The sequence below is a fragment of the Symsagittifera roscoffensis genome, chromosome 10, assembly GCF_963678635.1.
Source record: "Symsagittifera roscoffensis chromosome 10, txSymRosc1.1, whole genome shotgun sequence".
Taxonomy (NCBI): Eukaryota; Metazoa; Xenacoelomorpha; order Acoela; family Convolutidae; genus Symsagittifera; species Symsagittifera roscoffensis.
The window spans coordinates 44,700,415-44,724,827 of NC_087071.1; the positions used below are offsets into that span (position 1 = coordinate 44,700,415).

The window sequence follows — 24,413 nt, forward strand, 5'->3', positions numbered from 1 at the left end:
TTTGTCGAAAAAATCTCAACTTTCGAATTTTCAAGAGAAAATAGATGCCCTTTAAGCTCTTTGAAATTGGAAGCACTATTTCTGATTGACATTTTTTTTGTTAAAATCAAGTCAATTTGAGAAAACTGGATCCATAGAAAAAACTTTTATTGCGAAAATTAAATTCCTCTATCGAAACGAGAAGTCGATCAGTTTTTTCGTGACCTTTACACTTTTTTGTACTATAGTGGAGTTTGCCTTCCTTTTAACAAAGGAAAGGAAGTGAACTTAAAATTAAATCAAAAAAATCAAACCGCCAAAAAGTAAATTTGAGCCTGAACAAAAACTTTTCCTGAAAAAAAGAAAAAAAGAAAAAAATATCACCGAGACCTATATAAAAGTTTTCAAGTAGTTAATGACTCTGTATAACTCCTATTGATAACAGCTTTTGTGATTCAGAAAAAGATATCGGGTCGTATCATTGATTTTTTCTGAATTTATATTTCGCAAGAGGCAAATTAAAAATGAGTTTTTTTAAACGTATGAACTATTTTTAAGCAACTTTATGTTGTAATTTTACGAGGGGAGTGGGAAACTGGAAAGGAATTGTAGCTTCATGAGACTAACTATTCCATGCAGTTGTGTAGGAACTTGTGTCCAAACGGGACGAAGTTGTCCACATCGTAGTCGGACATCTTCTCGTAACACGAGCACTCCGATGGGGGTTTACACTCGTGGTCGTCTGAAGAACAGAGGGAAAAATTAGATTATTCAACGACGACCGAGTTCGCTGAAAACCTATTAAGGCCAAACAATCTATTCAAATTTGAAATTGTTATATAAAAATACATTTTCTCTTAAAAACCAATACTAACCAAAATTGTTAAATTAAATATGATAATGCTGACAATAATGATAATGATGATTTCTAGCTCATTACGAATTTAAAATTTTGCCGAATAAATGTACAATATACGAAAAAAAAAACATTTTCTTTCTTTTAAATATTTCAACTCGTTATAAAATTGAGTCTTACTTTCGCCGTACACGTTTTAAATCTACTTACATGGATCTTCATTATATGCTTAATGATCTTCATAGCATGAGACAATGAGTTTTTAATGGTAGAAGTTCAGTTGATTATAAACAGTTATAACTTATATAAATGAGTCTTACCTTCGTCGTATAGAAATCCCACTTCGCATGCGCACATTTCACTGCACTGGTCAGAGGTGCCTGGAGGTGGAACGGGGTTCGGGTCACGACAGGTCGGCCTCACCGATGGGCCACACACTGTGTATGTCTCGGGCGCCTTGCACATGATGGCTGAAAGAAAACGCTCAAATTACATAAACAATCAGATTAGCTTGATTTGAGTTTTATTGGACATGGTAATATCTGATACTTATTATGAAAGACATTCTACTAATTCGCTATTCTAAAAAAAAGATTTTGTTTTATTTTGGTAAACATTTTTATCATCTGAAGTACACGAAAAAGTTTCAAACGATGGAAACAATTTTTCTCAACGTGTTTTGCATCCAAATTGTTCATTCAAAACTTACCTTGTTGATTTCAAGACACAAACACTTTTCTTTTCCAAACGGAAAAAAACTCAAGTCAAAGGTTATTATTTTTCCAATCAAAACAAAATATATACTGAATCACTGCAATTTTGCATATTTATCCAATAAAACTTAACTTTTTACTTAAAAAAAAGAAAACTCACGACAGTGGTTGTTGTCCCTCCAGTCAAATGGCTGCTTGGGTTTGAGTAGTTTCTCACACGTGTCAATCATGTGTTCGAATTGAGTACATTTGCACTCACAGTCACCACCAGTGTCGCAGTTTGTCGTGTCAGTCATACAGGGTTCAAGGAACTTGTCAATGACCTGAACGAAAAATTCACAGATCAAATTTACATCATTTTTAGCTACCGGTCCTAATCAATGACGGACGATCCTTAGGGAGGAGGGGTTTCGTCCATTTTGCACTAGCCATCCCATCTTAAGGAGGCAAATGACACTGGGACCCCTCATACCGTGATTGAAGTGGGATTCGAACACACGACCCCCTTGTTGAGAGACGCACGCCTTACTCCCACTCGGCCATGGCTCATGGCTGCTCTAATTAAACATCCTCTACCCAGCATTTGAAATTTGCATTGAGATGGCCAATCGCTGCGCGAAAAAAGCTCAATTCTGATTGGCTAAAAACTGCAACTCAGAACCACGTTTGCATCCTACCCCCCAAGCAGATTGGTGGTGTGAGGAAAATTTTAATTTGGTCCAAATACACTTAATTTTCCGGCTAAGCCAAAATCTCGGAGCCCTGTAATTTTTTTTGCAAATGCTTCAAAAAAATATACATGATAGGCATTTGAGCATTCGGCAAAACATGGCATTCTTGCTTGCAGTACCAAAAATCAAGATCTTGAAAAAAAATAGAGTTAAACGCAAAAAAAGTACCTCTTGAGCTGTCATGGCTGCTCTGCAATCCTTGAGGACGTCTCCGTAGACGAAGTCATTACACACTTTCTCCGACCACGATTGTCGCTCGGGGTGCTTCTGAAACACATCAAATAGTTCAGTATAAAGAAAAAATAATAATTGAAGTTACAGAAACTAAATTAAACTACAAGAAAAAATACGCTGCCGTCTTATGTTGGCATTTTATCCGAACATTTTTTGCCAGATTAATTAGAAATTTTGAAAAAAAACGAACAATTTAATTATATGTTTTCAATCAATTTGTTTAATTGGTTACTAAAAATTTTGCGATACCCAAAAATTGATTCTTGGGTTAATGAAATAAAAAATTTTATCTTGATTTCGATAGAACGGGTAAATGTTTTCCCGGACTATTGATAAACCTTGATCTCCATTAATTGATCTTGAATGCTTCACTTAGAAGAAAATTGGACTCACGCTGGTTCCATCGTCTTCTACGGCTTCTTCGGGACTGCATCCTTCCAGGGCCCAAGAGCCAGCAAAGAGAGCCACATCAGTGTCCAGACTACCATCAGACTTGGTGTAGTCGTCCACCTGAAAGTGCGAATGAAATGATTTCACATGATTGCCAAGAGAAAAAGTGAATACATTTTATTTATATTTAAGAAGGGAAAAGAAGGAATTCATTTAAGTAAAACAAGAAGTGAAAAAAAATGGATGAAAAACATCATCAAAAATCATCATTTTAGTTCATCCCTCATATTGTTCCATGTTCAGGGTCATCCAATTTAGAAATCAGCTAACCAATTAAAAGCTTCTGATTGATCAACAAAACTTTCGCGCATTCAGTTCTTCGCGTAATAGGGAACTCCCCCGAATTTGGGCGTTAAAGAGTATATTTTATTACCTCTTTTCCGTTGAAGTTTCCGCAGAGACCACTGTAGTGGAACTGACTGGAGGTGTTGTGGTGAGAAAACCTGGGAGAAATATCAATGCTCACACTCGTTCCTGAAACACACAAAAAAAAACAGTTGAAAAAAAAAACAGATCTTATCGAGAAAATTTGAATTTTCAATTTTTCTCAAAAACAAGACCACTATTTTTTTACAAAACCAGAACACAAGACCAGAATATTACCCTTAAAATGTTTCCTTCAATCAGAAATTTTCGTTCTTTGCCTCAAAATTACCATTTTAACAATCAGTGGTGTAAATTAGCGGAGTCCGAAACCAGATCATTGTGATCAGATCACTCAATTAAAGCCACTTTGGTGAAAGTGAAATGTCCTTCAAGTACTTAAAGGTTAAAAGCTTGAACTTCATATTAAAATTGATCAATGTGTAACTTTTATCTCTATGAAGTCAGACACCTGCCAATCGTGTCTATGTTATTGTCCGCTCATATTTGCTCATTAATTCAATTGATACTTCTATGTACCCTATTTACTTTACGATTATAATTCAAGCTTATTATAGTTTAGTTTTAGTCGTGGTTTTAGGAGATATCACAGCCACTTACGTCCGTCCCATCTGATTTGAATGTGAAGGTCGCTGTCGAACTGCAACTCAATCTCGACATGTCTCTCGTCGCTTCTGCTGAGGTAGAAGAACCCTCTGCCATCCAACATGGGGTACTGTTTACTCACCAGCACTGCCTCCTCGTCATTCACGAAGGGGGAAGCCTAAGATAAAATCAATATTACGACTAGTAACAAGACTGCTCGTATATCAGGACAAAATCCTGAATGTTCCGACTACCCTCTATCGTCCATCACAAGTTTTCGAAAATCGGAACAACAACTTTTAAATAATGAGCATGGTATAATTGGGTCATCTTTTTAAGCTACAGAGGAAAATCGTTACAAACTTTCAATATAATTGCACGTTTTTTTCTCTTGATTAACCAATTTTTCAAGATAATAAAATAGATTTTTTTTCTCAATTTATGAAAGGTATCATATGATAGGGGGTCATTTTGTATTTTTTCTTTTATATGAATAGATTGTTTCAGGGTCAGCTCAAGTGTTCAGCCTAATATACATTGTTCTTAATAGCCCTATGGTCTCGAAATATAAAATTTAAGTACAACTCTTCCGCTTATTAATCTCATTATGATGATGATCACAGTTTTAAAATGCTCGCCATCAAACGATGTAAATTACTGAGCTCATCTGGTAAAAAAATTCCCAATATTTTTTATTGTTGATTTTTCAAAAACAATTTACCTAAAAATAAATAGCAACGTCGCAGAGAAAATAGCAACGTTTTTTTTTGGCTGGTATTGATGTTAAATTAAAGAAATTTTTATACCTCTCGTTGGAGGAAGATTGTGTCTGTTTCTGCTCCGTATCCGAATGCAATCTCCACGTCTTTGGTGCATGTTGCGGCTGTTGTTCCACAGGGTTGGTTTTCGGCCTAAAAAACATCGATTTACAATAGAAATCTTATTTTTGCTTGTTTGGTAGTGAAGACAAACTTAATAACAAAGCAAGTCAATAATTAACAAATTCAAGCGTAAATCTATAATCATCGGGAGTTTTTTTCTACAAAAGCAAATCTTTAAAATCTTAAAACCTTCAAAAATAAAATGAACTAGAAAAAACGATATTGAGTTAATAATAAAGCGTTAAGCTTAATTGCCAGAAAATGATCATTTTTCAATTGCCGACAAATCAATTGAATCTTTATTTTTTCCCAATTTACCGCCATCACCTAATTTCATCAGTTTACCATTACAAGTAGAATCAAACCACTTTATTAGAGATTAATTTTAACAGTCTGCAAATTTATAAATGTTTCTGTGAATTGCTTTTGTTGAAAAAAAGTTAAGAAAAACATTAAAAACTTATTTTTTTCAAACAGTAACATTTTTTTCACGTTTTGTTTTGCTTACCGTAATATGGACGATGAGTTTGTCGTTATCGTGTGAGTCGAACAACTGCATCAAAGAGTACTTGCAGCTGCCCTGGAAGTTGTACTTGACCCCGTCGAAGGTGATGTAATGTGGATCTCCCCATGCCTGGCAACTCTTGGGACAGTTGTCTTCGTTGCAGATCCAGCGAGAGCTCTGGCACTCACATGATTTGCATCCCCTGAGAAAATAATCAATGATGTATCATTACGAGACCAAAATTTTTATAGACACAAAAATGGTTTTTCTCGACTCGACACAGCTTTATGTATACTCGTAATTGGAATCTACAGTCAAATACTAACACTTCAAATCAGGTGAAATTAAAGATATTATTGCGAAAAATGGTGAAATTGTTTGCCTGAGTTGCTTCAATTTCCTATGAAGCGCATATAAGAGCAATATGGAGGGATGTCACGTACATTTTTGACAGTCGTGATTGTTTGTTTTATAACTTAATTCTTCCTTTTTTTACCCGAGCAGCCTGCTAGCACTGCTTGAAAAATTAATCTCATCTGCATACTTTTTTAATCAATTATGTGAAATACTTTTTTGTTGTCAGATAATTTTAGGAGGAAAATTGAAGGCAGATTAGTTTTTTAAAAGTTTTCTGAGAGTTAGAACAAGCTGCAAGCAGTTATAACCTCTCTGAAAGCTTTAAAATACTAGTCTGCCTCCAATTTTCCTCTTAAAACTCTCATAAAAAATGTTTCAAATAATTGATAAAATTATACAAATCATTTTAGTTAAAGATTAAAAACCTTGTCAAGAATTCTCCGATCTGGAACAGATTTCCCTCGTTGTCCTTGCAGGGACACTGGCTCCTCGGAACACACGACTGCCCGTCATCGGAGAGGACTTTGTCAGCTGGACACACACACCCACATGCAATCTCACCACACATGTCGTCCCCAGCCAACTCGTGGAAGTTTCCGTATCTGACGTCATCACACGTCTCCTGGCATCTGCTGTAGTCTGAACAAACAAACAAATGTGCAAATCTGAACAAACAAATGTGCAATAATGTTTTCAGTTTTTTTTTCAGAATCGAGATCTTCACACGATTTAGATGACAATTTAGTCAATGTTTCTTGAATTTCTTTAAGGAATTTATAAAACTAAGGGAGGTCCACCTTGTGCGTAAACTTGGCTGATTTTCAAAAGTTAACTGCTTAAAGCTAATCATCTTAAAAGAAACATTCCTTTTCTTGGTATAAATCATCAGTCTTGTTAATACTGAGCCATTATTTATTCACAAGTTTTTTTACTCAACAACAATAAAAAAAGCCTTGAATTTTGTGTGGTTTCCTCAAAAAAGGTATCAAAACATCAATTCAAGAAATTCTTATTGAATATTTTCTGCTTACTTTGTCTGTAAATGAATCCGTCTCGGCAGAAACTTTTGGCCTCCTTGGAACTCATATCGGGACAAGCGTCCAGGATCTTCCAAACACCCTCTCCGCATTTCCTGGAATAACAAACAACAACCCAAAATAAACAACGGCACTGATCAATAAATAAGCAAAAATATTAATATCAAAAACTATATCAAGTATGGCCATATGGCTAGCTCAAACTCTTTCGATACACTTCAATTCATTGAGGAGTTGCTGATTTTCAGAAAATCATTAAACATTTCCTTGCGGCGGTCACTATTATTGGCTGAATTGCCTGCATACTTTTGGCTGAATTGTCTGAACTTCAAATCGGCTGAATTGTCTTTGACCGAATTGTCTGGACGCGATTTATTTTATAGCATTAAGCTATAACTAACTTAACCAGTTTAACTGAGTTATATTTATTTTGGAGATTACATGTTTTTGTATGAAGAATGTTTTTGGCATGTGAAGAACAAAATTAGCAGCCATGAGTAGTAATTAATTAGGCTTGTAATTGAATGACTCACTTTGTTGTATTCCACGTTGAATTTCAGGGAAACTTTCAATGATTTTTTTTCTACAAATCTCATTTACAGCATAAAACCAAAATTCAACTTGACTAGTTTCACCCGGCCAATTTAACTAGCCATAGTTGAACCTAATTTAATTTATTTTGGAGACTCACAGGTGCTGCACTCCATAGGGGGAGATGACGACTCCTTTGTCGTATGTCTTTCCATCGAAGATACACTTGCACTGATCAGGCATCACACAACTCCTCTCCTCCTCGTCCAACACCATATCCTTCGAGTCACACTCACACCCTATAATAGAGGGTTATGTAATATTGCACTGATCAGGTTATGTAATATTGCATAGATAAGAGTTAAATTATGTAATCGTGATAAAAAAGAAAAGTCACAATCTCAGTCTTGAGGATGAAAAAAAAATTTGAGCAAGATAAGAGCCGTAACACATCTGCAAAACTATTTTAGGCTTTTTTTCATCACAACCAAAAAGTTTTGAATCGGTTACTAAACCAAATCAATAACTTTTGAATTCGATTGGACAGTGTTGATATCAATTGTGCATGAAATGACTAAAAACTGAAGATCTGCTTAACAACCTCCCCTTTTTCAAGAAAGGGGGAGATTGTTAAGTAGATTCAAATCCGGTACTAACGCTTGGATTGCAGATACACGAATAAAAGAGTCAAAGATGATTCGCTCACCTGGCAGATGGTCCTGGCTACATCTGGAAGCAGTCAGATTCAGTCCCCCGTACTTGCTCACTTCTTTGCACGTCACACTCTGGCAAGTGTTGATCACCTGCTTGAACTTCAGCTCACCGTGCGAACACGAGGGTGCTGCAAAGAGTGAACACTTAGTGCACAGAGCAAAAGTTATTGCAATTATCTTGTTAACTATTCACCCCTATGGCGCCTAGTACAGAGTTAATTAATACCCCTATTAAGCACTAATTCAACCGTTAAACATGTAAAAACATTCATTCCCTTTGGCAATATGGGGGAAATAGTTCAAAAAATTCAAATTATTCTACAAATTTCAAAATTGCAGAATTTTTCCCCCATTTTTCAAAAATTTTCCAGTTGTCTTTAAAATTCAAATGGAATTGGCAATAGGAAAGTTTAAGAGCGCTAAAATCTCATTTTAAATTTTTTTAAATCCGCAGCTAGAAAAAAAAACATCTTTTTTAGGAAAAAAAATCAATCTAAAAATGGACTTACAGCAGTACTTCTTGTACATGGCGAAGTTACTTCTCCAGTCTGCTCCATCCTTTTCCAGAAGACCACAGCTCTCTCCAGACAGCATGGCCTTATCCAGGGCCTGCTGTACATAGGCGTCCAGAGCAGTACAGAAGGTCATCTTCTGGTAGTCATCCGGCGCCTCAGAGTCGTAGTTGCAGGCTGCGTTGCTGAAAAATAAGATCAATTAGTTTCTAACAGTTGATGAATTTTTCTCAACATTTACATTGATAAAAATTCTTAATAACAATTGATAACAATTCTGGTGAATTTTTTCTCAACATGTAAATTAAACTAGAACTAGATAAGTACAATGGATGAGTACAATGGGTACTTAATATTTGAAACCATAAATGTCGGACATACAAGTTCCATTAACTAAAAATCAGTATTACTTGGTATTTTGTATCCATTCGTGTTTCAATCTTAATTTTGCGCCAGATTCGCGTAAAAAATAATCATGATACCATTTGATTGAACTTCAATTACAGTTATACGCTTTTTAACTTTGAGAAAAAATCTTTGAAAACGCGAAGGGTGCGGGAATCGAACTGGAAGTTACCTTGAGCACATGGTCTTGAAGTATCCGAAGTCTCTGTCGCTGTCAGTGTTCATGTAGTTGTTGAGGCAAGAGAAGATCTCATCTCCGGTGTCTGAGAACACGTTGCAGTGGTCAACCAGAGAAGTCCCGTCGTCCCTAAAACAGCGAGGTCAAGTACATGTCAAGCGAAGCTCTGATTGAATATAACAGAAACATATACACCTCCTTATGAGTTGCATTCAACAATGGGTTCATGGAGCTAATATTGATGAGCTATTGTAAGATGCAAATTATTACACAGAGGCGAAGCAGAGCTTCGCACTACTTGCGATACAAATTTGATTAAATACACGGGAAAAATTTGAAAAAAAAAATCAAAAAATCGTTTTTGTCAATAAAAAAGCGGTTTGAGGTAGCTGTGTCACCTCTACGCCAGATGCGCCGCATGGTTGGTTGAATTTGAATATATAATTACCATGCGGTAACAAAGCCGAAAATACCTGAGCAGAAACCTTTCATGCCGAAAAAATTCAAATAAATTCCTAAGTAATAAAAAAATTTTATGTCCCTTTTCCCCTAAGAGCACACAAACTTTTTTCGATCCCGAACGACGCAATAAGAGGCCACTAAGTTGATATAAATTAAGCCGAAACTTATTAACCCGATAATAAAGACAAAAAATGAAGAAAAAAAAGTTACAAATCGGGTTGCTAAAATAACAACCAGTAATAAAAACAAATTTCGATTCGGTGGGATTTTTAAAATGCTAAAACATTTGAAGCAACAACAGTGAAAATTGTTTACGGCAAAAAAAAAGATTCTTAGATCTGGCAACTAAGCCGACAAAACATAAGCAGACAAATCATAGGCCGATTTTTTTTTGAACCGGAATATTTAATGTTTGAACCGGAATATTTAACGTTCTAGTCAGTTCGAACCCGGGACCTTTGCCTTCCCAGGCGTATTCGTTACCTCCAAGCTAAGTATGCAGTCGACACTAAGAAAATTTAATTCATTATGAACCAAGGTACCACGAGTCCAGAGAGTCCGACGGACAAAGTTGTTTACGGGAAAAAAAGCCTAATTCCCGATTGCAATACCCTTGCGTATCGCAAGAGTAAACACCATTTAAAAAATGATGTTTGTAAATTTTTAAACTATTTCTTTTTTTGGGTTCAACGCACAGCTTCACTCAGCTAGAACTCAACTCGCTTCATACTATTTAATCTCGAACTAAGCAAAGTAACAACTCAATTAAAAAAAAATTCATCCCTAAAATTCTAACTTCGGCCTCAGTTTACCCAATTTCAACCCACTTACAATGCATCTCGGTCGCAGAACATGGGCGCCATGGAGCCTGGGAGGTTCTTGCACTCGTCTGAGATGGGTGGTTTGGTGTTCGAGAACTCAACTCCCATGGCGTGTGCATCTGACAGAAGCATAGAACTCTTCCCTGTGAACTCGTCGTGTCTGTTTCCATTGAAGGTACCGCAGAATCCGATGAACTGAAAGAGATGAAAAATATAAAACACGCTACGTTGTAAATAACCGAATGAAAAACTGGAAAAAAGATATCAACTCTATCATAACAGAAAAAAGGCAAACACAAGGGCAAAAAGACAACAAAACAGCAAGTACACAACACTCTATTCACAGTTTTTAGAGTAAAAAAACTTGGAAAAAGCGAAAAAATATTATCAATTTCTCAAGTTTACAGATGTTTGCCATTCCCTTCAAGTAATGAAAAAGTGAATATTTTACCCCTGAGTTTTCGAATCCAGATCCGGCCTTGATGTAGATGTAATTCATCCAGTTGTACATGATCCTGATGACTCCCCTGCCCTCGCAGAAGATGAGGATCCTCAGCCACTGCTCCGTGGGACTGTTCAACTCCACACTGCTGCAGGCCGGGTTAGCTGCCGAAGACATGATCCTACACACACGCATACCTTCAGCATTGTTTGAGACTATTTTCAACTTCAAAACATGACTTTCAAAACTCGTGCTTAAAAACGTCGACCAAAAACTGACGCTTGTTGTTCTTGAACTTCATAGCATGCTCAATCTTCTGTGTATCTTTTGATTTGACTAATGCTTCGGTGTTGGTTTAGACACTTTATTGCTCGCTTTCTCTTGAAAATATACAAAAAATACTGGCTGCCATGACATCATTACTAAAATACTCATTGCTTCAGTGTTGCTTTAAGGAATTTCAAATTTTGAAAAATTATGTCTATCAAAAATAAACATTCTGCTACCAAAATTGGCACAATCAAAATATTTTCTTAACGTCACGAAAAAAATCAACTTCATGATGGAGCAGCTGAATTTTCAATTTTTTAGATGAAGATTCAAATTTTTGAGCGAATTCAAAATTTAATTTTATTTGGATGACGTGGATGACTCACAGCTCCCATTTGGGCTCAAAATAAAACGCCTTGATTTCTTAAGGGTAGTGAAACGTTTGCAGAAAAGTCAAATTTATGTTTCCGACTCTTTGTTTGTTTCTGATTTTTCGACATCTTTTCATAAATATATTAAAACTGAAAGCCTGCAGGTTTAAACAAATTCATAATTCATGGAAATTCTTAGTTTTCTTCTAAATCTTTCAATAAATAGGTCAAAATGCAGCAGGCCTTAAAAGCAAACTAAGTATATTTTTAGCTCTTACATTCTAGAGTTCTTTCCCACGGAGGACAGTTTGTACCCATCCAGCATCACTCCACTCCTGTCGAAGGAGATCACTTTGGGAGTCTTAGAAGTGTAGTCCAACACAAGACGACCTGGAAGCAAAACAGAATCGATGTCGAAAATATTTTTTGATACAATCGAAATCGAAAAATTATGACAGAAAAATTATTATCAGCTCGATTCTAATTTCAGCTTCAAATGGCTTTATTGCAAACTAAATACTGAAACGTTCCTCATAACAAACCTAAGAACAATTCTAGTCTAAAAGTTGGATCGAACTTGGATTATGTTTATCACGATGAAACTTTTTCATGCATTTTTTACAATAACTGCATGATAGAACTTGGCAACACTTCTTCTGAGATAATTTTTTTTCCGAAAATTTTTTATACAAGCTGTATTATTTGATAGTGTGAATTGATTTTGTAAAACTATTCAACCCAATTTGAGCGACTGAGCAAACTGACCTCCTTTGTAGCATCCGAATGAGTCGTGTTGGCCACAGTACTCGTTCTTCTCAGTAGTCGCCCAGAGTCGGAATCCCTCGGACTCGCTGTCGTCGATCAGCACAACATCACATGTGGAGGGGTACTGCACAAGAGAAACAAGATGTCAAAAAGCACCAAAATATATTTCTAATTATAATATTCAGATGTTATTTATCAAGTTTGGAGAGGGAAAAGATACGGTTTAAAATAGTGGTCATATTCATGGGACAATTTTCAAGAAATTTAAAATGATGTGCAATTAAATAGATTGTTTTGCAAGTCGATTTAAAAAGATTTTGAAAAATATTTATAGAACATATATCTCTCGATATGACAAGGAAATATCTGAATTAGTTTTCAATATAATTTTGATAGTGATAATTGTGACAACTCAGATAATTCTGTCGAGCTAAAAAAAAAAAGAAAGAACCAGGAAAACGAATCGCAACGTTTTGCTAAACTAAATTTAGAAAAACTCTCATAATGTAATTCACAGATATCTAACAAAATTTTCTGATATCTAACTAATACAAAATATCTAACCTAAGTTAATTAACCATTCAGTTAATTAACCAGTCAATTAACCATTCAGTTAAATTAACCATTCAGTAAGTTTACCTGGAAATAGTATCCGTCGAAGGTGGCGTAGTTTGGGTGTCCAACTACAGAACAGGTCTTCTCACACGGGTACTCTTCACACTCCCAAATTCCATACTCTTTACACAAACTGCAGAGGGAAAAGAAGAAGAAGGTATGAACAAACGAACTTTGAAATAATTTTGACAAAAAAGGAGAAGAATTAATTTATCCAAGAGTATAAATTACATAACAACAAAATACTGATGGTACGAAACCGTTAGAAAGGTAGATAATGAGATCAGCTGCTATGCTCTGTCTACCTTTGAAAATTACTAGGAACGCTACCATAGTTATGGATTTAAACTGAATCATAAAAATTGCTAAATTAATTAAAAATATATATGAAAATATATAAAAAGAGCATTCATCGATTTGAACAAAAGTGAGAAATAACAAAGGAGATATGCACGAAGGAAAGCTATGATTGGTATCAAGCAATGGATTATAACAACATATCACCTTGAAACTCTGATTCAGTTTTATGCCTGAAGTTAAAAATAACAAAGAAGCTCTCATTGATTAAAATTGAACAATTGTCAAACTCATGTCATTTCCGACAGTCGTTCTAAAGTTCGGCAAGTTGAAGAAAAACATCCAAGTTTGCATTTTCTCGGAAAATGACTTCATTGATGCATGTTAACACTTGAACTAAAGCGCGTTACTGGTACTCTGCCAGTCCTTGATTTAACTTTAAGATGATTACTTTTTAATTACAAAAGATGAGCTTTTTTGAAGAAAAAAAATTAGTATTTATCGTCTTACTATCTCTAACAGTCCTTGGTTAAATTTTAAAATGATTTCTCGCTCTGTTAATTAAGAGAATAATACTTTATAATAACTACTATTTTAGATTTTTTTTGAGAAAATATATAGTATCAATTGTACCATCTCTGACAGTCCTTGGTGATGTACTCGTCGACCATGTATGTCTTGTCATCATACAGACACACGCAATCCTCACTCTTGACACAGTCGTAGGGGGGCTGGTTGGATCTCACGAACCCCTGTGCACAGTAGCACCCGGGAACACGGTCTTCGTCATCTGGGGGCAGAAAAAGAGTGTGAATAAATTTACAACAGTGTGAAAAAATTTACAACAGTGTGAAAAAATTTACAAGAGTGTGAAAAAAATTTTAAAATGGTGAAAATTTGAAAATGAACGTGAAAAACGACAAAATATTTCATCCAATCAAAATTTTAAAAATTTAAAAAACTGGTAAATTGAAATTTTGTCATGGAATGACCTACAAATATAAAATCAACAGACATTTCAATTATGAAAATCAATTAATTGAAATTCAAACCGAGGTCGTTAAAGAGAGGATCCCATCGTAATTCAGATTCATGTATTTCAAGATGTTCACCATAATTTAAAATAAAATTGTTACTTTACAAGTGATTAAAGAACTCACCGACAGACTTGAGCGCAGTAATGTATGCACTTGGCAGCTGTCCACACATTTGTTGAACTCCGGGGCCGATCGAAGTGTACATCTCATTTCTGCGGGCACAGTGGTGGGCTGAAACACAAGTATGCAACAGTCATTCAACAATATTATGTAAATTTAATATCAACCAAACGAAGCTTCGAAAACAGCTGACACTCGGGAATCCGAGAAAATTCCTAGCGGGAATCGAACCTTAATCGTATGCCTCTAAATCAAGAAAAAAACTCACCAAGTCCGTTTAATACGATTTCCCTTTTCACCACGATACAGGATATACAGAAAGTTTCAGGCTGCAAAGACTTATAAAAATCTTTTGCAATTTATCAGAAAAATGGTCCCAGCCGGGATGGATATCCCCAAGTGTATAACTGGTAGCAGCAAAATTACATACTACCTTCGTTGGATTTATTCTCCTCAGTGTAAAGACTCATCGCAAACAGGATTCGATTACTAAACTCTTAAGCCACAATGAAATAATTAATGAGATCACTTCGAGTAAAGCATACATGCGCCTTATTTCATCCTATGGATTCGATCTAGAGATTGCAAAATGAAATGAACACACATATTTTGTGCAGTATTATACCTCAAAAAATAGCAAAGTTTCATGTGGGATTTGATCACAGCACCTATAATTCCGATCCGATTAATGACCAAACTTACGAAACCCATTGGATTCGGTCTCTTGATTGTAGATTGTGTTGTACATAGGGCCTTGAAATAGCCAGTTAATATGCTTTTTGAATGTGTTCCAATAAAAGCGCCTAATGGGAATCGAACTACTGACCTATGAATAAAGAAAAAACTTACGACATCCGTTGGATTCGATCTCCTGGTTACAGAGTGTGTTGGACACACAGACAGTGTGATATGCCTCGAATATCTGACACACTTCCTCTGCTCTGTCAACGTCTGTGGTGAGACAGTAAGTGGCCATACACATCTTCATGTACTCTTTCACGTCCACCTGTGCAGAACAGAAAAGAACTTGATAGAATGAACTAGTTCAGAAAATTCTAGAATGTTATGGAGAACAGCAAAGAACAGATTATAATTAGTCTAGACTTTGTCGAGTTTTATGGAAGAATGTAAGGAAAAAAGACGTCCAAAAGCGAAGCAGACTGAATAATTATTTTCACTCCAGCTGAAGTTGCTGAGACTGCTTGCTTGCTTCAACATGAATTCATAAGCCGAAAAAAAAACAAATCCAAATTGGGATTAAATTATTTAAGCCCCTCATTTTCAAGTCTTCGCGTGAAGCAATACTCGAAAGAAAAATGGAATGTTCTAGAAGAACTGAAATTGAAGTTTGTGTCCAAATAAACTTACGGTGTCGGTTTTTGCTGAGCAGTTCCTGTAGATGCCAGTCTCGAGGGGGGCACAAGCACTGACTGCCTGTCTCCAGAAAGACTCCTCCCCCTGTTCTGTCCTGATGCAGGGATAGTCGGGGTCACGGTAGGTCACAAGGTACTGTTACAACACACGCAATTCAAAATTAATTAGTTCGCCAGACAAGGAAAAGAAACAAGTATTCCGTAACTTTATTTAATGAAAATTTATATTTCAATTCATATTGTAGTTAGAGCTGTAATTGCTTAAAACAAAACATAATTTGAAAACGACACACGAAACAAACAGTGCCGTGTTACTTTTTCGTACTTCTATTGTTGCGTTTCCTACATGAAAAACAGCCAGTAAGCTGCTTATAATTTTATATATTCAGATGAAAAGTTAGTTTGAGGCAAAAACATTACTATTAAACCATGTTAAAAGCCTTACCTCTCTCGGAGTTTCCTTCATGAACTCTAGCCAGTAGTTGGCCAGTCCGTCGGCAGTCTTGTGTCCAGCCTTGCTCTCCTCGTAGCCGATCTCTTTGTTGTCATTGAGGGGGTCGTAGTCGTTGTTGCCACACATTCCAAAAGTGCCACCCTCGTACTCTTCACAATCCAGCTGCAAAAGGAGACAACTATCATTCACACAACTGATTACTAACCGTGAATTACTTGAAATCCAAATTTTCTTCAAGGTATCAAGCCAGTCTTTGTGAAGACATGACAAAATTAAAAAAAACTAAACTGAGAAAAAAAACAGTTCTTGAAGAATTTCAAGTTATAATTGAAATTCATTACAGTGACATATGAACATGGACAATTGCGGGAATCATGAAAGCAGGAGCGGGTCTTACATGTTTGAGTTTCCATGAGGTGAATTTTCAAAATCGGGGTGAAAGCTTACCGGAAAGGGGGTGCATGAAACTTTAAGAAGGCCAGCCCAGGAACGCACCAAAACTTCCGGGCGACAACGTTAATTTTTTTTTGTTTTAGGTTCTTGTAAACTTTTTCTCGCACCCATTGCAAAAGTTGGGAAAATCGTTACAAGGTACCAAATTAGTATACCTTTAATCGCTGATTTAGTTCCTTATATGGGTGACAATTTCTTTTACTAGGTAGTACCATAGGAATCGGTGCGAACAGTTCACATGATGCATGTTTTGAAGTAACTCTGACTCACTCTCAGACTCCAAGAGGTCTTTCCGTTCCAGTAGAGTCTGACATGTGGCTTGAGATAGAGCACCCAGAATTCACTGCTCTCCTTGTTGAGTCGGATGTTGGAATCTATGTACTCACTTCTGTCCAGCTAGAAAGAGAGACACCAAATTATACTTTGAATTAAGGATCAATTTACTTGTGAACAGTGGCAGGAGGGGGGAGGGGTGTGGAAAAGAGCCGGCCTTGGTACTTACACTGATGTCCTCATAAAATTTTTATTTAGGATGTTTAACTAGAGTGAGAGCTCGGAAGAGATTCAAGTCCAAAATCTTCACCTTCCAAAAAAAGTCTTTTATGCCCAAATCTTTTACTCCAAATGTAGGCAGTCGGGGGGAGGGGGTTGTGTGTACTTACACTGATGTCCTCGTACTGGGCTGAGCTGTTCATGAGGTCTCGTTGTCTCACCACTCCGTCCATGAACTCAAACTCATACCTCTTCGTGTCACTGATATGTGCTCGGAACACCAGCTTCTAAAACACACAACACACCGAAGGGTTAAGGAAACGCTTCATTAAACTCAAGAAATTTTAAATGTGTCGTTTTGTGTTGTAACCATTTGTATTTAATTTAAATCTTAGTGTTCCCACCGTTGAAAATGGAGATGAACTTTATATTCGGTTGTTTCTTTTTTGTTTTTGTGAATCAAGCGAGCAAAAACATTTGCCACAAACAATCAGAGGACTGGGTTGAGTGATATATCAAATTAAAACCCTTTCATCCCTCCCTGGTTCATGCGACATTGAAAAGTTTTCAAAATTTCCAATTATTTCCAGTTTCCAATTAGAGTTTTTCAATTTTTTACTGTTACTTCGAGCGAACCAAAAAACCTGCAAAAAAAAACATTTCAAAATTTTTAAGATTTTTTTTCTTTTCTAATCATTCTCCGACTAAAACTGTTGTCCATTTTGCCAATTTTACGAAGAGGGTTGAATATGTTGTAGTTTTAGGCTTTCGTTCAAACTTTTTATCACCCACGCATAAAAAAGTCACTCAGAATATATGGTCAAAAAATGGTCGGAAAATTCTGTGGTACTTGCACAGCAACTGGCTATTCAGGTTTTCAATTGAAATTCGGTTGAAACCTGCAATTTATTAACCCGAAGACAAAGATAGGAATTTGATTTAAAATGAAATTGAATTTTAGAAGCTAATCGTCGAAAAAATTTATCTAATCGCATTGAAAGAAAAATAAACATTTATCGGAGAATTTCAGCACAACACTTACATGATGTTATATTTTATGTATTTATACAAAGGCAAAGCTGAACTTCGCAAAAACTAGCGAGAATACGACAAAAAAGCAGCTATATAAAGTGAAATAAGAAAAGATGGAAATAAGCCTCGAAGTAGTAAAACTTTGCTACGTATGGTCTTCGAACCTGCGACCTCGAGAATTGGAGTCTAACGTCTACTCTCTCGGGTACGAACTCTTAACAACAGGCAAACACTAGTCACAAATAAAGCAGCTACATATGCTAACAAATTGCCATTACGATGCAGCAAGAGTGGCACCAAATACAAATAGACACAATTTTGCAATTAATAGTTTGGAATATAAGAAACTGAATGCACACTAACTTTGCATGTAATAAATTGGAAAGCATAAAGCAACATTATATATAAAATATGCATTTCGAAAATTGCGTGATATATTGAATTAGAAAATTTCTCAAATCGAGTTTTTATTATTGTTATGTTGTTCGAAACCAATAGCTTTTTTCGGTTCAATTGATAAAATGCATTAACTGTGTTATCTTATTACTATTCGAATGTCAAAGCGCATGCTATTAAGAAACCGTAAAGATGCCTCAAAATTGGCACCATATTTGCGACTTAGGTAAGTAAAAAAAAAGACTAATCGTAATAAAACACTAACGCTCACTAAAGTTTGCTCGTGTAATTACACTGGTGTCTTTTTATTATATCTTTATAATAACCTTCATTTTTATTCTACTCAACGTACCTTCTTGATCTTGCCCTGGCTCAGCATGAATGCAGTGACGAATTCGAAGAAGGGGGTGCCATCCTCTCTGTTGAACTGGGACATTAGGTAGCTGTTCTCTCTGGGTTGGAAGGCGAAGATGTGTCCGTCGAAGGATCTGACGTTGAAGGGCGAGTAGGACTCACAAGAGCACACTTGTCTATCCTCAGAGAGAGTGGCTGCAAAAAAGAGCAGTTAGTTATTATGAACGTCCAACACTAGCTGTAAAAAAAACATAAAAGTAGTCTTCTTTCAGATTGGCTGCGAAAAGAACATTAATTAACTATGAGTTGCGAAAATTAATTATAAAAGGACAATTTTTTCATAATTTAATGTTAGGGTCTTTATGAAATGTTAGCAAGTTTTTTAAAAGGGCAAGTTTTCTTGAAATATTGTTAGTTTGAAAATATCAGAGTTAAAAACAGATATCAACAGTTTGGTTTTAAAAGATTTAATAATCATTATAATTTTACTTCAACATATTTGAGTATTTTTCTCGGCACGATAAGATATGAACGTTCGTTTAATTTTCAATTGAACATTTTCCCCCCGAAATAGTCAAGAAAGAGTGAAAATGTTCTGTTCTAGAGAATATTTGAACAAAATCACAGAATTTTTCAAATATTCACTTCGCTTCTTGAAGTTCCAAAAGAACTTCAAGAAGAACTTTCATTGTCTATTTCAAGAACATACACGAATGACATTTCGGCCCAAAACTCTATAATTAGAAAAACTATTATGCTTTTAGTGTTTGTTTGAACTCTATAATTAGAAAAACTATTATATTTTTTAATGTGTTTGTTTGACTGTTGACTCACGATTGTATTTCTTGTCGATGAGTCCGGAGTCGAGCATGAACTTCTTGTACTCCTTCTCATTCCACTTCACACTGCTCACACTTCCTGGAAGTCCTGGCTTCTCATAGTCTATGATCTCTACACAAACAAACAAGAAATAAACAACGACTAACTAAGAAGAAAGATTTATTTCTCCAATAATAATCATCATAAAGTCAATTAAGTCAAAAAATTGAAAAGAAAAAAAAATGGTTTTATAGTTTAATTTCAAGAATTCCACAGCACTATAAGTGAATACAAAAGACAACTAGAAACTATGGAACCAAAATATCAAAAGCTTGTTCCGCTTCGCTTATATTTTGCACTAGAAATAGATAAGTCCTTTGCGCTAATCAAGGTTTTTCCATATCTGTAGAAAAATAGACTGAAAAGAACCCAGTAGTCGCATGTTCCCTTTTATACGTATAAAATGTCTTGATTCTCATGAACGCAATTATGAAGATTGTTTAACAGCAATGAAGACCAACAGTGCAAGAAATGTTGCTTAAAATATTATGTCGACTCCGTCATTTCTCAAGCATTTTAAACTTCTCTTGGAGTAAAAGTCAAAAGTGTTTTATTGCCTGTAAAACTAATTATACAATTCTGGGTAGCAATATGACGATCTCCCTTTAAAAAGCTGAAATGATATTTGAACTCCATTGAACATAAACAGAGAAACTTCAAAATAAGACAGCCTATAGATTTAAATCTTGATTGACTAAAACTATTAACTTGAATTTCTGCATGAATCGTTTCTGATTGGCTATTCTATTTATTATAAGTTTTTAAAAAATCAGAAAAAGTTGGATTAGAAAGATATTTTTCAATCGATCAGATTATGATTCGAGACCCTTTTGATTCCAATGAATCCCAAAATACTCTGATGATTGATTGATGTTAAACATTCGTCGCTGGATATTTACCTGAGCCATTTTCTACAAAATTTCATCTCATTATTCTAGCGCAAATAGTGGATTTTATGTCAAAAACTGATTATTAATAAAATCGTTAAAAACAATCAGTTGTGTATTCGCAGCATAATTGTTAGGAATATTATCTGTGAAAGATTGTGATTTTTAAAACGAAGAATAAATCGTATTAAGAACATTTTCCAAAAGGGAACGTTCTTGTGGAGTTGACAATAAAATTAAAGATCATAACAATCATTGAAAAATCATTGAATATACAATCACAAAAATCAATGAAAAAAATTCGTGGCAAAATTCATTGATTCGCGGAATTATAATCTTAATAAACTTGATGGCTCTTTTTCTTTTTTCTCCACCTCACACCAGCATCAATTTTTTGGTATAAAGAGTTGTTTTACAAAGTTGATTATGCAGACCAATTATGTTTGCCATGGCCTTATTAGTCTAAATGTCAATTTTCATAACAATCGGACAATGTGGACAATAACTTTACTTGTAAAACTTGCAGATGGGGGGAAGAGCCAGCTTGACTTAAACCAAAGGAACCAAATATAGCCATTTGATTGAATGACTAAGCAATCTTAAAAGATAAGGAGTTTTGAGGTACGTACCATCGCTGCAGTCATCTCCCTGGTATCCCTGGCAACACTTCTCTGGAATAGACTCGTCCGCCTTGAACTGGGCGATCAAGTAGCGACTGTCCGGAAGCTCGCTGCAAATAAAAAGAAATAAAAAAAACAATCTATTAGTTTCAAAATAAGATAGAAAGATCCCTGCGGTTTACAGTCAGGGCAAGAACACATGAAATAATGCTATGAAGGAACTGGAAGTTGGCAGAAATCATGAGAAGTTTGTTAACTACACCGAACTTCTCAAAAAAAGCGAAAAAATTAGCATAACAAAATCAAGAAAAATACATTTTAAAAATAAGTTAAAGCAAACTGGTTAAAAACAGATTTTCTTTAAACAAACATGTAGAAAAAAGACTCCGGAAAAATTAAATAGATGTCAAAATTATCATGGCAGTTCCAGAAAAGTTTAAATCGATGTATCATCGATGTATTTCAATCGAATTTCTTTCTAGCCAAAATTCATCAACAGTCTTCAGAGTGAATGACAAACTAATCCACTTATGACTCACTCTTTTGAAATTTATGACTCAACTAATGACTCACCCTTGGTATTTGCACTTTCTCAGATTGGGATCATGCTCTACCAGGTACATCTTCTCTGCGTATTCCATCGGAACCTAAATGAACAACAAACTTTTCATACTTTGATCAACCGCCACTTTGAGGACTTGAAAACTCCAATTTTCAGTTCTAAATTTTTAGGCCTAACTTAGGAGAAATAAATTCTTTTTTTCTTTCTTTCTTTCTTTCTTTCTTCTTTCTTTCTTTCTAACTGAGACAATTATAGACTTAAAAAAAGCGTATCACTCATGTATTTAAATATGTTTTATTCATTTTTAATTACACCCTTAAAATTTGCGCAAAACTAAAATTATACAAATTCAGCTACTATCAAGACCTTAAAAAAATTACTAAACATATCCCTACATTTTCCAAATATCTGTGATTTTGATTTCTGAACCATTTTTTTCGAAAAAAAATTGAATCGCAATTTAATTTCCAAAAAATTTGAAGCAGCTAATGGGCAGACCTTTAAATGTTTTTAAGAAAATAACAAGTTTTCTTTTTTTATTTAGCCAATGACTAATTGAGAAGTAATTGGGCAAATATTTCTCAAGGAAATCCATAACTTTTTTTAAAATAAAATGGTCAAAACTAATTTAATTGTTAAGTTCTACGGCGTTCTCGCAAATTGATTTCAATTGGTTTGTAAAATTTCTTAACTTTAAAATTATTGGGGTCTTATTTGCAAATTTTTATTATAATATTACAGATTTAATCTATTTATCCGAATACTAACCGGAAAGCAGTCGTTAGACAGATATTTTTTTTAAAGAATCTCACTTTTTATTTTAAAAAAATTGTACAAATTAATTAACTGTTTTAATTATTTATCCGAATTCTAACCGGAAAACAGTCGTTGGACAGATATATTTTTAAAGAATCTCACTTTTTATAAAAAAAAAATTGTACAAATTAATTAATTGTTTTAATTATTTATGCGAATTCTAACCGGGAAGTAGTCATTGGGCAGGTCCTTCACACAGAACACTTCATCGCCTGTGGAAGAGTTAGTCAAGAAGACATCCTCCATTTGCAGTCCCAGAAGAGGCAACATAGAGGCAGTCAAGTCCCCCATTTCATACCTCTCACAGAAGGTAGACGAAGACAGGTCTACTGAGATAGCACTGAAACAGCATCAAACATTTATAACTTATTCAGTTTGAAAATATTAACACTTAATTGATTTAGAAGAGTAAAAATTTGACTAAACTGACTAAAAATTTGACTAAATTGACACGAAATATTGACTATTTTAAAACATATCACATAGGAGGTGCATGATGAAAGATCGATCTATTGAGATAGTCTGAAAAACAATCAAGCATTTATTGTTCAGACCAGTAATTTTTCGAAAGCAATTTTTATGCTTGCTCCTATTGAGGTTCCGCACAATTTTTTGATTTTTTATTTGAACATTTATTTCATACATTTCGCCAAATTTTCGTTTTTAAAATTACACGTCCATAGTTACTCATTGAGAGTGATTACACAATTATTATTACACAACGATTGCGTAATTATTATATAATTATTACAAAACTCACCTCCATAGCAGTAGCACCGCTGCTATCATTGGCACACTGGGTTTCCGGTGGTTTGCCCTTTCGGGACTTAGGCTAAACTGAAACATTAGTAAAACACTAATGCTACTTTCAGTTCACTTTCTGAATTTTATTACTTTCAAAAATTTGAATCAAACTGGGAAAAATTCACAAATTTATTATCAACTGATAACAACTGAGAATAGTTGGAAAATGGTTCCCAACTTTTTACTCATCTTTGTTTACAAACATGGTCGCATATTGTCTTTTGACATTAAATTTAATTAACTAGTTTTTATTATTTTTCCGCCTTTTATTTGGATTAATAACTTTTTAGTTTGATCTGAAGTTGAAATTTATTAAATACTGTGCCAGTTATGAGTTAAAACTAAAATTTTTAAAATTTTTTTGAAGATTTAATAAATAATACCATATGGTGTTAAGACAAGATGCCATTTGAAAAAAAAACAAATGATGAACTTCAAAATTTTGAACTTTTTTTTTCATGACTTTCAAAAAATTGAAAATCTTCTAAAAACCAATTAACTAGTTTAAAAACAACGCAGATCTCAAGAATAAGTTAAAAAAATTAATTGAACTATTATTAATTTTTTCGTTTCAATTGGTAAAAAATTAGATTTCACATCAATTAAAGATGGAGAGAATTTTCCGCGAGAGGGAGAAATTTTTAATTAGATAGAACACACCAAAAAAGCGGTTTCAGGCAGTTTCATGAATGTTGTGTTCAGAAATCATGTTTTTGGGCGCATCCCAACTAAACATTTGTACAAAAAACCACAACGACGGCGCCTTCAGAATAATTTTTATAGCTGATCGGAAAAAAATGGGTTGTCGTGAAGGCGTTTCAAAGAAAGCTTTTCTTGGTCCTCGGGTCAATTTCTTCATGTGGGTTGCTTAACACCCCCAAAAAAGGGGCCATAGTTCCTGTTTTAGTTTTTTCAATCAGAACTTTTTAATCCTTATCAACTCCATGCACATAAAATTTTCAGGTTATAGAGGCTCATTTATAAGTAGTCTTAAATAGCCGGAAATTGCAAAATGTTGTCAGTTGTGGCATTTGAGGAAT

At 34.8% G+C, this 24,413-nt stretch overlaps 1 protein-coding gene across 1 annotated transcript in view; it reads right to left on the reverse strand.

Moving 5' to 3' along the window:
* Positions 1-23,517, reverse strand: part of LOC134855077 (uncharacterized) — a gene marked incomplete at its 3' end in the record, with an annotated part of 36,336 nt that extends 12,819 nt beyond the window's left edge. The window contains exons 1-33 of the mRNA XM_063871457.1: positions 23,330-23,517; positions 22,735-22,909; positions 21,765-21,838; positions 21,201-21,301; positions 19,640-19,756; positions 18,804-19,000; positions 17,194-17,310; positions 16,802-16,927; positions 16,070-16,240; positions 15,620-15,760; positions 15,101-15,257; positions 14,255-14,362; positions 13,728-13,884; positions 12,822-12,930; positions 12,183-12,306; positions 11,696-11,807; positions 10,786-10,957; positions 10,345-10,529; positions 9,046-9,180; positions 8,466-8,653; positions 7,950-8,084; positions 7,404-7,542; positions 6,707-6,807; positions 6,101-6,314; positions 5,322-5,520; positions 4,739-4,843; positions 3,948-4,110; positions 3,337-3,437; positions 2,907-3,023; positions 2,448-2,546; positions 1,709-1,871; positions 1,156-1,305; positions 607-721 (exon numbers count right to left, since the gene is read on the reverse strand). Coding sequence (XP_063727527.1) covers positions 607-721; positions 1,156-1,305; positions 1,709-1,871; positions 2,448-2,546; positions 2,907-3,023; positions 3,337-3,437; positions 3,948-4,110; positions 4,739-4,843; positions 5,322-5,520; positions 6,101-6,314; positions 6,707-6,807; positions 7,404-7,542; positions 7,950-8,084; positions 8,466-8,653; positions 9,046-9,180; positions 10,345-10,529; positions 10,786-10,957; positions 11,696-11,807; positions 12,183-12,306; positions 12,822-12,930; positions 13,728-13,884; positions 14,255-14,362; positions 15,101-15,257; positions 15,620-15,760; positions 16,070-16,240; positions 16,802-16,927; positions 17,194-17,310; positions 18,804-19,000; positions 19,640-19,756; positions 21,201-21,301; positions 21,765-21,838; positions 22,735-22,909; positions 23,330-23,415 — 4,553 coding nt within the window. The remainder of the gene's footprint in view (positions 1-606; positions 722-1,155; positions 1,306-1,708; positions 1,872-2,447; positions 2,547-2,906; positions 3,024-3,336; positions 3,438-3,947; positions 4,111-4,738; positions 4,844-5,321; positions 5,521-6,100; positions 6,315-6,706; positions 6,808-7,403; positions 7,543-7,949; positions 8,085-8,465; positions 8,654-9,045; positions 9,181-10,344; positions 10,530-10,785; positions 10,958-11,695; positions 11,808-12,182; positions 12,307-12,821; positions 12,931-13,727; positions 13,885-14,254; positions 14,363-15,100; positions 15,258-15,619; positions 15,761-16,069; positions 16,241-16,801; positions 16,928-17,193; positions 17,311-18,803; positions 19,001-19,639; positions 19,757-21,200; positions 21,302-21,764; positions 21,839-22,734; positions 22,910-23,329) is intronic.
* Positions 23,518-24,413: the final 896 nt, after the last annotated feature.